General features: G+C 42.1%; 1 protein-coding gene across 4 annotated transcripts; it reads right to left on the reverse strand.

Moving 5' to 3' along the window:
• Window positions 1-1795: 1795 nt before the first annotated feature.
• On the reverse strand, window positions 1796-12119 carry LOC113014703 (uncharacterized). 4 transcript variants are annotated; one of them, XM_026156395.1, is made up of 9 exons: window positions 11602-12119; window positions 10402-10501; window positions 10111-10224; window positions 9953-10009; window positions 8401-8538; window positions 4375-4422; window positions 4072-4185; window positions 3363-3470; window positions 1796-2946 (listed from the first exon to the last, which is right to left on the reverse strand). In XM_026156395.1, the coding sequence occupies exons 2-9, from the start codon at window positions 10495-10497 to the stop codon at window positions 2842-2844; spliced, it is 780 nt and encodes a 259-aa protein (XP_026012180.1). In that variant the 5' UTR covers window positions 10498-10501; window positions 11602-12119; the 3' UTR covers window positions 1796-2841. The 4 variants fall into 4 exon arrangements, with proteins under 4 accessions (XP_026012180.1, XP_026012179.1, XP_026012181.1 ...); XM_026156394.1 differs by having other exon boundaries at window positions 10402-10504; XM_026156396.1 differs by having other exon boundaries at window positions 1796-2943; window positions 10402-10504; window positions 11602-12117.
• Window positions 12120-15018: the final 2899 nt, after the last annotated feature.

Here is a 15018-nt window from a genome sequence, read left to right on the forward strand (position 1 = left end):
TGTTGTCTTGCTGTTCTGTGTAATGTCATGTACTGTTTTGCTGTTCATATGACTCTGTTTAATAAACTGTTTCCAGAATAATCTTTTCTAGAGGATCTTTTTTGATTTTAATGGGATCTAAAACGCAGGATCTGCACATCATTGGCTGGATAAGGTTTTCATGTTGGCTTCAAAATTTGCAACCCAACAAGTGCACCATCACCTACACCACTGCCGGGGAATCTTATGCTTTCCTCCAGCGCACAGCAGAATAAAACCACCAGTTCATTGACTGGATGAGGTCCCTAGCCCAACAGTATGTGGAAGGCAAGGAAGTCTGGGTCCTCCAAGGACAGTCCTCTCAAATGCATGTCAAAGAAACTGGACCCACATTACTCGGGACCGCTTTTCATTGAAGAAATCATTAACTCTGTGGCTGTGTGCCCCAAATTGCCGACCTCCATGAGAATACATTCCATGTATATCAGTTGAAGCCAGTATCTTCCAGCCAGTTGTGACTCCAGTACATGTCAAATATCTTTGGGCAAAACACTAACCCCACGTTCTCTGACACATCCACTGGAGTATGAATGTGTGTGAATGTTATATAAACAGCACTTATGTATCCATATAGAAAAATGTACACGTATGAGTTGGTGTGAATGAGGCAAATTAAAAGCACTTTGATAGCTCAGAGTTGAAAGTGCTAAATAATAACCAGTCCATTTACCATCTCATGTTCCTTAGTGAGCTGTGCAGTTGTCATGGAACTGAAGATGTTCAAATATTTGTTCCTTTTAGCCTTTGAAAATCTGTTGTGACTTAGTCATATGATTTTTTTATTAATAATTTATGTCTTTCTGTAATTTATGCAGAAATTGCTCATGCTTGCAGCTTTCTAAAGTGACATATCAAATATTACTTTCATATGTAAAGTTATTACAAGAAAAGGTGAGATGGAGTATGAATTACAAACTCTGTGTAAGCAGTAATCTAATCAAAATGAAGCTAACACCTGTGAGACTTCATCAGAGGTGCAAATATTACAGTTGATGCTATCGTGCCAAAATAACTCAACACAGAAAAATGTATTTTATAGCATCTCACACCTTTGAACCTGTGCAAAGACTGATGCTGCTCAAGTGAAACGTCTCTGCTCTGAGGCATTGTGGGAAATGGAGTTATTCAGTTAGTGCGATTTAATTGCATTTAATTAAGTTTTGGAAGCGAGACAGCAAAGGTAAGACAGAATTCATGCTAATGTTTGAAGAGTGGCGGAGCCAGGAAGGTGTCAGTGAGGGGCCAGGACGGAGCTGTAATCATTTCAGGTTGGCTGACATGTTTCAAATAAAATACACGGCTATCTCAGCACCGAAACCACAGACCTGTACAATGTTTGAATGCAGGTAGTGGTGGAGAAGATAAAATAATATTTGGTATAGCAAACTTTTTTTTTCCATATTTGTGCGGATAAAGTAACAAAGAAGCTTATGCTGTACTAATGTGGCCCCGTTCACAGATTATTCTGTGTAATACTGCTAAATTATTACTGAATTATTACTTGAATCTTTACTGAAGTGCTGAGTTAAATGTCACTTTTTAGTTAATTTTTTAATTATATTCCACATATTAATGCAATAAATTTAATGTTGGCCATATTGTTGTTACATTATGTCACAAGAGTATGATGGACACTAGTCTCATAAACTACATGAGCTAATTTGAACTTTTTTCACTGTCTAGCTTGTTTTTCACCATAAGCAACATTCAGCTCTCCACACAAACATGAATTTAATTACACATAATCACACAAAGATAAAACAAAGCTTGACTTTATTTAGCAGAATCGTGGCCTTATGTGTGCATGCTGAGGAAGATTTACAATGATCTCAAAATTACATAGAAAAAAAGACAAAGCTGTGGTTAATATTGCATTAATATACAACCTGCAGACTCGACAGAACAACCCCGCGAAACAAAAATATTAGTAACAATTCAACATTTCAAGCTAATCTTTAGTGACTGGTGAGAGCGATTTATCTGTGCAGCAGTAATTTTATTTTCAGTGAGATTAAAACTTTCATACATTCATTTACAGTTAATTCTATATTATAGTGTTTTGAACAGAGGACTAAGAAGCCACACATGAAAGCAGTGTCAGGTAGATTTGATCTGCTAAGCTAACTGTGGAGATACACGTATCTGTTCTGTGCATTTAACGAGTTCAACTGCTCGGGTTTTATGAAAACCTCATCTTATTCCCTAATTTGCCAAAAACAATGAACAATTATGAGACTGTTATATTTTTGGAGATATTTCTCTCTTTGAGTTCTCATTGGAGAACATTTCAGTGCACAAGTAAGTCAGAGGCTTACACGCCAGCAGCTGATGAGAGAAACCCTGAGTTACAAGCAGGAGTGCTGGGGCAGGCGAACAGTGTGACAGAGGGGGCTAAAGCCGCTGCTTTTATAATGTTGACCAATTCTGTTCTTTATATTTCACAACTTCATTCATTTACTAAGTCATGTAAAGTTTTGATATTGACAGAAGTATAAATGGCATACTACGGCGCAGTAATGCTGTGTAAATGATGAATGAACCACTTGTTAATACCTTAATAAGGCTTAATAGTGTGACATTATTATAAAGTGCTACCATGTCAACGTTCGTAATAAAACTGTTCCATCATAGTTTACTGTAGGGACAGCAGCACTAACACTGATGCTGTGATCACAACATGCCAGAAACTTGTTAAACATTCACATTTATTTTCCAACATAACATACAGAATATGCTTCCCTGCTGACACTCAGCCGTCTCTTGTGACTGACATGACACCACTGTGAGCTCTGTGCGCTGAGCTCAGGGTTCTGCGGTTTCTATTGGCTCCACCTGGGGCTCAGTGGGTGGGGTGGAGATGTCCTCTACCTGCTCTGAGTCAGGTTCTGTCACAACTACAGCCACCTGCTGACACGAAGAGAGCAGTCCGGTGTCAGTGTATGTATCAGCATACTGTAGGTAATAGTAGAGGGTTAAAGGGCACGAGGTGAAAACCCTCGGGGTTCAAATCTGATGTGACGATCATAAATCAGATTCTTATTCCAGATCAGTAAAGGCACCGACAGCAGGCTGTAAACAAATCACACTTTTCTACTCTGAGCACTCAAAGTGTGTTTCATGCATGTGCATATATAAGTATATATATATATATATGCACATGCAAGTTCATACAGCACCTTTAACCTATGCACAGATTACATTCATGCATACACTCACACACCGATTATGCATCGAAATCTGGAAGTCATTCTTAATGCTCTCACCAGAAGCAGGATCATTCAGTCACAGGTGCCACCTTGTATTACACGCAGGTGTTGTGTTACCTGAGTTGGCTCAGCAGCAGCTCGAGCAGCCTGAACGGCCTGAACAGTCTCCACAGCTGGGACAGGTGGGGGGCGAGTTTGCGGATAGACGGGTCCCTCACTGGGAGTCTGTGCGACACATTCACACATTTACGTAGATTTGACATGTTGCTCTTTGAACAGGCCAACTTTAAACAGCTCCGTGGAATCTGATGTTTCATCCTGTTTCTAAAGTCAACCAGATGTTACCACAAAGATTTCTCTGCGGTTTCACCTGCTGCAGCACACGCATACATCTCTGTTGTGATGCTGTGGCATGCACGAGTCTTCATTTCATCAGAGTCAAACCACAACAATGACATGATGCTAAATTTATTCACAGATTTAAGGAGAAAACCAGGTGAGTTATCGAACTAAAGGCAAATGCTCTAACATGAATGCATATTTATCAGCTCTGTAACTTTTTAGTGGGTGCATTCTTGTTCAGTTAGGTTTTAATGCAGGGGTGGGGACCTCCGGGCCTCGGGGGCCGGTGTCCTGCAGGTTTAGATCTCACCCTGGGTCAAAACACCTGAATCAAAGGATTAGTTCATTAGCAGGCCTCTGGAGAACTTCAGGACATGTTGAGGAGGTGATTTAGTCGTTTAAACCAGCTGTGATGGATCGAGGACACATCTAAAGCCTTGAAGCCTGGAGGTCCCCACTCCTGCTTTAAGGTATCAAGGCTTACCTGGCTGCCACCAGCAGCTAGGACGCTGAGTCCAAACAGCATGGCAGTGATGCAGATTAGCAGCTCAAGCACCAGGAATATAACCAGTGTTCCCAGAATCCCATCAATCAATAGCTAGAGAAACATGAGAGAGACGTGTGTGAACATATATGATCAGAAAACCATGTTTGTTTCAGTGACAGTGATTGTTCTCACAAAAACAACAAATCTTTTGTCTGACCCAAATATATGTCTATCTTCTACATGCACACTTCAAAGACACGACTTCCAAAATATTAGTTATAACAACAGTCTGTCACTTACTTTACACTTTTGCTCGATCAGCCCGGTGCATTTCCTGAAACAATGTTGCTGCAGTGGACAGTAAAGACAAAGAAACATAGTCTCCTTTTTAAAAATGTGCAGGGTCAACTATGAAGTTATGTGATTCTATTAAAGGAAAACTACATTTATACCCTGCTGACAGCTCTGTGCATGCTGCATTACATGCATCATCCGTGTACGTGGCCATGTGACAGTTTTATGTGGTCAAAAATCGACCGTGTAAAAAAGTTGCACTCCCTGTTTTCTACAACACATTCAAAACATTGGAACCACATTCACAGACTGTATCTTTTAACTTGGCGACCCTCTTTGCCGTTCACAACTCAGCAACGTCGTGGTGCAGCTGATTTTGTGACGTGACTCTGCAACATGTAAATGTGTGATGTTTCTGTACTGTCTGTTTCTCAGAAAGAGAGAAATGTTGTTTACAAGACGTGAGTCCAGTTCTTGTTAATCAACAACTTAACATACGCTGCATTTCCCTGTTGTATTGTGTTTCTGATACCACCAGCACCACCCCAACATCCTCTCTGGCATCAAAGAGCCACTGTTGATATTTAACAAAGAGGTGCAGTATCAGCTTTAAGATGCACAGCACAGAAACAGGCAGGGCTTAAAGGGAAGATCAGATGTAGAGGCTGCGATCACCTGATAGTCACTACTTTTTGTGCAACTGAATTCAACAAGATATAAGCAGATGTTTCATGAGCTGTGTGGCTGATTTTCCGGACACTATAAAGTTAGTAGAAAAGGTCGAATTCAGTGAGTGAATCTAATCAGCATCAACCTTAAATATAAATTGATGTCGGCTACTGTCGTGTACATTGGTGTGAACGTCACCACAATCCTGCAAACTGAGCAGTTTATCCTGCAGCAAACTTGCAGTGGTGCAACCATGTTTCCATGCAAAGTTTGCATAGCACAAAATTAGCACATTTCATTTTGTTTTGCACAATCATAACCCCAGCAGCACATCATGATCTGATGCAAGAACTTTCAAATGAATTAGGACAGTAAGTGTCAAATGTCACTTTCTGATCGGTCCTTAAGTTTCCTGTTAATCTCTCCTGACGTCTTTCACCTTCTGTCAACATTAACAACGTTTTCTTTCTATGCCCAGGAAATAAACAACTGTACATTTGGTTAGCAGACATACTGCAACAACCTAACTACACTGTGTGTTGATGATGACCTCCCACTTAAACAACAAACAGCATTGTTTACGCCTGCTGCTGGATAAATCTAACACTAGAAAGTGCAGATCACGACTTTATATCTGCGCTGTGGCTGGGAGCAGATATAAAGTGGTGGCTGTAGCTCAGGAGGAAGCGCCGGTCATCTACTGATCGCAAGGTCGTGGTTCAGTCCCTGGCTCCTCCTAGTCTGAATGCCAATCTTGGGCAAGATATCAGCCCCACGTTGCTCTCCGATGCATCATCAGAGTATGAATAGTAGATAGCAAAGACACAAAGCATAGAAACAGTGATTGTTGCATTGTACGCTTTGAATAAAGCGCAGTTCATTTACTGTGAACACGTGACAGGGAGGTGAAGAACAAGAGGATGTGTTGATGGTGGAAGCGAGCGAATGTCTTTATGTTATTATTACTGAGCTGCCACCAAATACTAAGTCCTCTGACAGTGATATATATTAATGTGCCTTTCAGATTTAATTGGTCATCAAGTGAAGGTCCCAGAACAACATTCTGGATCATTCCAGCACACCTTAACCCCTAAACATAGATTTGTTTTGGCAGCTGGCCTTATTTCACATGCATTTATTGAGGTTTTGCACTAACCGGGCGACCGTGGCTCAGGGGGTTGGGAAGCGTATCTGTAACCGGAAGGTCGCCGGTTCGATCCCTGGGCTCTCTGTCCTGGTCGTTGTGTCCCTGGGCAAGACACTTTACCCTACTTGCCTACTGGTGTTGGCCAGAGGGGCCGATGGCGCGATATGGCAGCCTCGCTTCTGTCAGTCTGCCCCAGGGCAGCTGTGGTTACAACTGTAGCTGCCTCCACCATGTGAGAGTGAATGAAAAGTGGTATTGTAAAGCGCTTTGGGTGCCTTGAAAAGCGCTATATAAATCCATTATTATTATTAACTCACGTGCCATTTTGGATGACAATTATGGTGACGATGCAGGATCAAATGTGGCAAGTGGATGCTAGAGATCGATGGCAGTCGCTGGGAAAATGGTTGCTAATAGTATGATGAAAGATTTCTAAGGTCGAAGGTCTCTAACACATGTACTGAAAGGGTACATGTAGCACTTTAAACACAAAATACAACGGGCAGAAGATTCATGCACAGGAATGTGTGATGAGCTGCTGCTGTAGTTTAATATAGGACATATTAAACTTAACAACATAAGAAAATCAGTCACTGTCATGAATCCCTTTTTTGAACATTAACATCCACCTGCACCCACCTCCTGCTTCATTATTTTTACAGGAATGCACATTGAATTTGGCGACTGTGCATTCAAAATTGTTTGAACCCTTTCACCGTGGTCACTACAGTTACAGCTGTTCAAAGGCTGTTTCCCTGTGTTTGTGTCAGTGTTGATGGTGTACTTGCACATTAACCACTACATTGGACGCTGATGTGTCACTCCACACCCTGCCACCCGCTGCTCGTTTAATGTGACTATAGATGTGCGACGCGTTTCATTGTAATTGTTGTTATTTAACCCTGTCATGCATGAATTATGACAACCTCGGTCAAGATTTTTCTGAAGTATTCTTATTCATCTTTTCATGCCTAGAGATGAATAAGAATACTTAAGAAAAGGGATTAAAGTTAATCAAGTTACCATCAGCCAATCAAGCTCTGTCACTAGCTTAAATCTACTGTAGCCTACTTGACAGCCGAATCTAGTTCAAGAGAAGTTTGAATTTTTGACCATTTCTACTGAAGCAGGTTTGTGAGGTCTGGCCTGGCTTGCAGTCTCCGCTCTTGCACCACTGCATCGCATGCTTTGCGTTGCTCTTTGGGTTGTAAGGGGGGATGCGGCTGCTTGGCCGTGGAAACCTGTTCCATGAAGCTCTCTACGCACTCTTCGCGAGCTAATCTGAAACTACATGAAGTTTGGAGGTCTGCAGCAGCTGACTCTCCAAAAAGTCGCTTCCCAATCGCTTCCACTTTGTTATAATACAATAAATAGTTGACAATGAGGAAATTTCATGAGTGGACGTCTTACACAGGTGGCATCCTATCACAATGTCTGTAGAAGCAGTCTGCATGCATAGCTGTTTAACTGTCTACAGCTGTGGAACATCTGGATTCAGTTCATTACGTTTGGCATTACAGTGCATGTCTGTGCAGCTTTTCAGGTCAGGGTTGTCTTAACAGCTTGGAAAAAGAAGGCTCAGTGTTGTGTTTTGTTCTACCACCAGCAGGAGTATCTTGAAATTTTGGGAGCCCCCCCACAGCACTATGAAGCCCCAGTCATCCAGGCCCACAGACTGGTCAGTGACCCTCTGGCAACCACCGGATATCCCAACAAAAGCAGTTGCTCTAGCAGGCTGTTCTCAATCAATGCTCAAGACGTCACATGAAAAACACTTAAAATGACAAAAAGAGGAACTGCCAGGATAACGGCTGCTGACATGACTGTAAACGTACTTACTGTATCTTTTTTCTAGCTGGACTTTCTTTGATAAATATCTTTACAGCATGTCCTGCAAACATTGTTTCAGTCTTGCACCAGGCAAGACAAATTTATCCCAAAAACGTCAAATCCCAGCATCTTAGCCCCAAACCTTTGCTGGTGATGTTTTTTAGGCAGTTTCTATTTGACAAACTGCAAGTACATCTGAATGATATTATGTTAGATGTCCTGCAGATGCTGCTCCTAACCAAAGTGTAACACTGTGTGCTGCAGAGCCAGAGAGTGTCACACATTGTCATCAAAGACAGTTAATATTCGGCCTTAAAATATGAACACTCAATAAATCAATGTTTATGTGTTACTAGCTTCTCTCTGTTGTTATTTAAAGACAATACCACAGCATGTAGCTCCAGTTTACGGCAGTGTTCACAGTGGTAAGAGTCCTGGCGGTAGGGGAGGTGCTTGGACATTAGACCCAGGGCAGCGGTGGCAAACGCAGCACTGATGAGATGAAGCACCAGGACACATTTCACCTGCAAGCAACAATCGTATTATTCAGACACAAACCACGCACAACCTGTAAGGCTAATGTGTTACTATGCTACGTCAAGTTGAATCACTTCTGAATGTGACTGTCCAAATGGGACGTACACTCCACCTTTAAAGTGTCCTCCTTAACAACACTGATAACATGTTCATGCACGTTTTCATGAGCCCTGACTTCAGTTTGACGTGAGGAGTTTTATCCAGATGCCGGTCGCTTATTCTCCTTCGTTCGTCTTTTAGATGAAAACACTTATCTTACAATCCTTCGTATCTTGAAGATGCAGTTAAAACGTGCCTACATAGCAGGTGAACACTTTGTTCTCTTCTCATCCACAAAGTTAAAGCAGAGAAGAGTCAACTTTCAGTCAACAGTTCAATTGTTTCTGACAGTGTAAAGATCAGGGACACAGGTCTGCAAAAACCTGTTTTTTCTGCTGGGATATTTTTGGTGATGTTTTTCAGGGAGCTGAATCCAAAAATGACCTTCACTTCCCTCCACCATGTACAGCTTTTTTGGCAAAGCGTGAGGAGTTTACATGAAAAAAGCACAACAGTGATGAAAAAAATCAATATTTTATTACAACTATGAATAATTTTTCTTACAATTGAACAAAGAAAAAAAACTTTTCCTTCATGATATATTTATCGCTACATATTTACTCTTTTTGTCTGAGAAACTTCACACTTTTGCTTTCCATCCTCTGGTTCCCTCCTCACATTTTCCATTTGCATTTCTCGTGAGTCTCGCTCTTAGAAATATGAAATTAATAGAAGAAATCATTTTTGGATGTGTTTTTTTAATCAGTTTAAAAAGGGAAATTGTTTATTAAACTAAAAACACGAGTTTTGCAAGAAAACCTGATGAGATGGAATTTTGAAATTATTTTTCCTGGTTTCAATCTACATGAAACAGTCAGAAAGTCCTACGCAGCTCTTTGGTTGTAGACCTGTGCTATTGTAATTCTTAAACACCCGACATAAAACCTGGATTAAAGCTGAAAGTCTACACTGCTGGTAACTGGTTGAAATGATTTTTCTCATTATGGATGCATCTTGTCCTCATCCATACAAACAGAACCACTGCCTTTTGTTCTGCTGGTTCACAAACAAACCCAAGAGAAGTGGTTTGTTTGTAAAGTACTACATATCTACAGATTCTTCAGCTTGATATCATAAGTTCCCCCAAAACTAACTAAGAGATCCTAAATCAGCACATAAATAAATGGCAAAAATACACCGATTAGAAATAGATTTAAGGATAATAAATCAATTAGAAATTTAAAAAGCAGATCAGAAAAGAATTTATGCAATGCAAATATAGTTACATACAAGGAACCCTGAACAGCTGCTTTTGCTGACTTTGAATGCAGAAATGCATTTTCATGCATGGCACAGACTCACCCAGAAAAGAGTAGGTCTCCTCCCACTGTGGACCAGCACTGACCCAGACACAGTCACCTGGTGCATTACAGTGAAGTCAGACGCAGCTGATGAGTATAACATGATGACGTGACCTGACCAAATCTAAAAGTAGCTGCTGGAGCTTTCGCCACACTGACCTGTACGACAACGATGAGGAAAAGAGCCACATCTCCGGTAAAGTGGACTTCGTGAACCTGGAGCACAGACGCGCTCAGACAAAGGATCAAAATCCCGATAACAATCTGGATGGCCTGAGAAGAGTCGCCAGAAAAAGTCATCAGCACATCATGCAATACATTTGAAACTTCTGAATGAGGAAAAATGCACTGAATATGTCCCAAATATTGCTTTGAAAATACCCAAGTGTTATGTATAAACAGACATCTGTTCCTATGTACACGTCACAGACTTTGAATGGTTTTCTTTACCCCTAGAGTCTTGGGCTCCATCTTAAAGAGGGACTGTCGCTGTCCCTCAGAGAGCGTCCCTGCTGGAGGCAGCGGATTCTTTTCTTCATGAGCCATCCTGCTGCTGACGGGGAAACAACAGCTTTCAATATACAGCCCAGAACAGCAGGTAGAACAGACTGAGTCAAAGTAAAGAGACGCAAAAGAAAAATTGATCATATTTAAACAGCAGGACTGTGTCCATTCAGCACGTGGTGCTACTTTTTAAACTGCTGCTACAGCTGCAGGTGCATGCTGTCCCGTGTTAGGATCCAGCTGCAGGTGCATGCTGTCCCGTGTTAGGATCCAGCTGCAGGTGCATGCTGTCCCGTGTTAGGATCCAGCTGCAGGTGCATGCTGTCCCGTGTTAGGATCCAGCTGCAGGTGCATGCTGTCCCGTGTTGGGATCAGTGCACTTGGACGGGCTGCTGCACTGAGATGTTCTCGCCTCTGTCACTGTGGACTCCATGTTCTTTTTGTTTGCCTTGTATCCTGACCTCATGTCTGCTAGTTGGAGGTGTTGTGCATCCACCTACAGGCTGCTCACGGACACATGCAGGTCCTGCAAAGTACTGCAAAACTGAAACTCTCTGATTACTGTATTAGTAAATTTAGGGTACATCAAGAAATCATCAAGTCTTTACTGTTTCCACTATAAGATCAGTGAACCTGTCCCCTGTATAAAACTAAAATGTCTCCAGACTGTCTCTGTCAAGGTCACAGGCTCGACTTTTAGCAGTAATAACACTGATGGATCAGCAAAGGAGCGATGCAGCTACTGGCAGACTGCAAATCTGCGATTATCATAATGATTCATGTGCTGACTCATTTTCCAGATCGAGCCTTTAAATTATTGTATGAATGAGCTAGAATGTATGAATGCATGTGCAGCCTACAGAGACGCTGATGATGATGTTTCTGCAGTTAAAAATAAAGCAGAGCTGCGCAGGACCGCAGTCAGATCTGGCACCGCTGCACCACAACATGAGAATAACATCACACTGCCTAGTTTTTGGACATTCCCACACATCACAGTGTTTAACTCACACTGATGTACATATATCTATATATTTATGAAGACGAAGAAAAAAGAAAAGGGAAGAACAAACAAACAAAATGAGAAAAATAAAAAACCCGCAGTGTCCACAACCAAACACCGATGACTGCAGTGAACGATCTTACCTGAGCTGTGTCGCGTTTTTCCAGAAGATACTGAGCAGCTTTAGGAAAGCACCAAGCCTGCCGTGAGTGCGGATGCTCTGCAGACTGCAGCGGGGTGTGTTCGGGTGTATCCTGCCCCTGCAGGAGACTGATGCTGTGTCATGCGTTTCACATGCACGAATGCAGGCAGAGGAACCGTTAGCAGGCTGTCCCGTTACTGCACCTTTAATATGAACACCAGCGAACCTTCAAGAACCGTCTTTCCGTTCTTGACGTCTGCGCTCGGTCGTAAAAACAAATTTGAAGTTGTGCTGAAGTGTTAAAGACTTAATGTCGCCATCTACGAGATTTTGCCAGAGTAACGTCAGTGGCAGATGTAAGATATTAAAGTTAGCAACAAAAGTAACAGTAGATATAACCGGTTATTATTTTGTTTCGGATGTTATTACTGAAGCAAGAACCGGAAAGAACACACAGCTCATCTGAGATTTACCAAAAAACATCCCAAACAATTCTGAGAAAAATATTTTGTGATGCAGTGATGGGATTTCCGGCTCTTTTTAGAGAACAAACTCTTTCGGCTCGACTCACTAAAAAGAGCCGGCTCTTTCGGCTCCCAAGCGGCACTTCAGGTTGTTTTGTTGCTTTAATTAATTTATTATCAACAACAATATAAAATAAGATTTAGTGCATGAATAAACTTCCTGAAAACTTTATCATCCACAACTGAAAATGGTTGGAAATTAAGTGCAGTCATTTTTGCCAACTCTTCATGACTTGAGTTCTGTCTTGCTGGGTCACAGACTTCTGCAAAAACCGTCTCATAGAGCTCTGGGTTGTTTAGGCGCTTGTGGTGGTGTACTGCATGATGCTGTAGGTGAAGCAGCAGCAGTTGCAGTAGACACACTGGCACCTTCATTAATAACCCACTCAACTGTGTTTTATCTTCCCATTGCACTGATGGGTGGACAGTTCTCAGGCTGCTGTGCAGGCTGTATGTGGAGCTGGCTCTGTATGATATCCTTTTCTTGCAGACTCTACACTCTGCCTTTGTATTGTTAATATAATTGAAATGGTTAAAGATTTTACTTCTTTTCTTGGTGTCACTTATTTTCTTTACTGTACCTTTCTAAAGTGTCGATGCTGTCTCCTCCCTCCTGCTCTGTTCCTGTGCTGCTGTGACTGCCAACAGTGGCTCAACCAGTTATTAAGTTCAGGGGTCAATCACTTTTTTTATACCAAGGCACGTGCAGCTTTTCCCGTTAATAAATGAAATAAATGAAATTTTAAAACTGCCTTTTGTACTTACCTGGGTTATAAGATGATAAGATAACCTTTATTAGTCCCACACTTGGGAAATTTGTTTTGTCTGATAGTAAAATTTGTTTGCTGATTTAAAACTTCAAACAAAAAAATCTACTTAGTGATTTCTTTGTTTCTTGTGTTTTTTTTTTTTCCAGGGTGGAAAGATTGTACAGCATACATTATTAATGACATTAAAAAACAGGAAATGTGTGCACAAGTTTGAATTGATTTTAGACTTTCTTTAATTCGAACAGGGTCCAAATTATGCATACAAACTCAAACATGTATATATACACTCACTTTTTTTAAAGGGTCGTGCTGAAGGGTCTACAGTGCCTTTTAACTTTACAAGGCCATTAACTTCTCGTTAATGATCGGAATTGCTTATAAGTGGTACTTTCTCTTTGCCAACATAAGAATTACTCGTGTGACAGCACTCTGACTGTCCAGTACTCAGAACAATGGGGACGTTCAAGGAACTGGAGAAGTGGAGGTCAGCCAATCAGAAGGCAGAAGACCAAGAGGTCATGCTGGACTGACAACCACAGGGAGCCATGGTAAGTTTCCTTCAAAGAGTCTTCCTCAGTACTTTCATACTTTTTTCTGTAACTGTAAATTAAAAACGACACATTCTCAAGTTTTATTCTACAAGTTCTCACATTCTACAACAAAGTCCAGCAACTGGGCTCTTCAGTTTCCAGATGTTTATAAGCTGCTGAAGAAGAGAAGATGACACACGTTACAATACAACTTTACTTATATAGCACATTTAAAACCGAAGGTACACCAAAGTGCTTACGTTGGTAAACATGGCTCTGTCTGGCATATTCCTGCCATTAAATTCAAAATAACTTTTCCACTCCTTAAGACATTTTAATCAAATCTCAGGATGTACCGAAATCCCCTGATCACATTATCTCAGTGGACAAACACATCAAGTTCACCATGGAGGATAGCCTGTGAAATTCCCGTCAGTAATGGGGGACATTTAAAGTCGACGTGTACCGTAAACCAGTGCATACGGATCAGGTTGCCATCCATTGGAGCACAAACTGGGTGTCATCAGGACGCTACAACACAGAGCGAACATCATCCCCACAGACACAGCAGCCAGGGAGGCAGAAGAACATCAAGAAGGCCCTGAGTAAATGTGGTTATCCCAGCTGGACTGAAAGCTCCAGCCGATCCAGGAGAGAAGGACAGCCGCTGCCTAAGAGAAAACCCGTAGTGATGCCTTATATATGTCAGGAGAATCAGAACAGCTGAGACGCATCTGTGGCTTTCAAACAACCAAACTGGTCCACCCCAAGGACGGGGTCCCCAGCACACTCAGAGAAATATAGTATACACTGTTTAGTGCCAGGACTATTACCATGATCTATGCAACAAGGGGAACACAAGAGGAAGATTAACAGCCTTAGTGACCTCGTCCCTACAGATGAGCAAGTTGTTCTCCTCATCCTCAGACTGTTTCTCCTCTACAGAAGACGTGTTAGTGGTGAAGAGGTCCTCAAAATACTTCTTCCACTGCCCAACAATGTCCCCAGTTGATGTCAGCAGTACCCCACCCCCACTATACCCCATGTGAGTAAAACGCCACTTTTTCCTTCGGGAATTGCTAACTTATTTAGGTAGAAGGGTTTATGTGCCCCGTGATCTCAGAGGCTATGTTGACGAGGGTCTCCCAAGACAAATAGGTCCTGGGTGATGGGGCAGACAATGAGTGATTCAATGGACTCCCCCGAGTAACAAAACTTCATGAGCTTTTCTGTCTTCAGGTCGGTGTATGTAAATACACTTTACTTACTTACCTGTGTCCCTGCTTGGGAAAGGGTTACCGGGGTCCTACCTGGAGCCAGGCCTGGGGAGGGAGTGCAATGGAGAGTGCCTGGCCCTCTGGCTTTAGCCCATGGGGCCTGGCCAGGTGCAGCCTGCAGAAGCTGCATGGTCACTGTAGGCCCACCACCAGCAGGAGGTGGTGTTAGGGTTGGGTGCATCGTGTGTCTGATTGCGGTTAAAGGAAGAGCACTGATGGACCAATCCCTGCTATTGAGACATACAACATCACCTCTTTGGTAAGGAAGGGGGGGACACGGCAGGGGAGGATGCAGGACAGGCTTAGCACACCTAAAC

This window comes from Astatotilapia calliptera, chromosome 22, assembly GCF_900246225.1.
Source record: "Astatotilapia calliptera chromosome 22, fAstCal1.2, whole genome shotgun sequence".
Lineage (NCBI taxonomy): Eukaryota > Metazoa > Chordata > Actinopteri > Cichliformes > Cichlidae > Astatotilapia > Astatotilapia calliptera.

Coding starts and splice junctions, on each gene's coding strand:
- LOC113014703 (XM_026156395.1), bottom strand. CDS start 10,497: ATGGCTCATGAAGAAAAGAATCCGCTGCCTCCAGCAGGGACGCTCTCT. Junction 10,010..10,110: donor TCCTCATCGTTGTCGTACAG/GTCAGTGTGGCG, acceptor GTAATGCACCAG/GTGACTGTGTCTGGGTCAGT. Junction 2,947..3,362: donor CTGCTGCTGAGCCAACTCAG/GTAACACAACAC, acceptor TCTTCGTGTCAG/CAGGTGGCTGTAGTTGTGAC.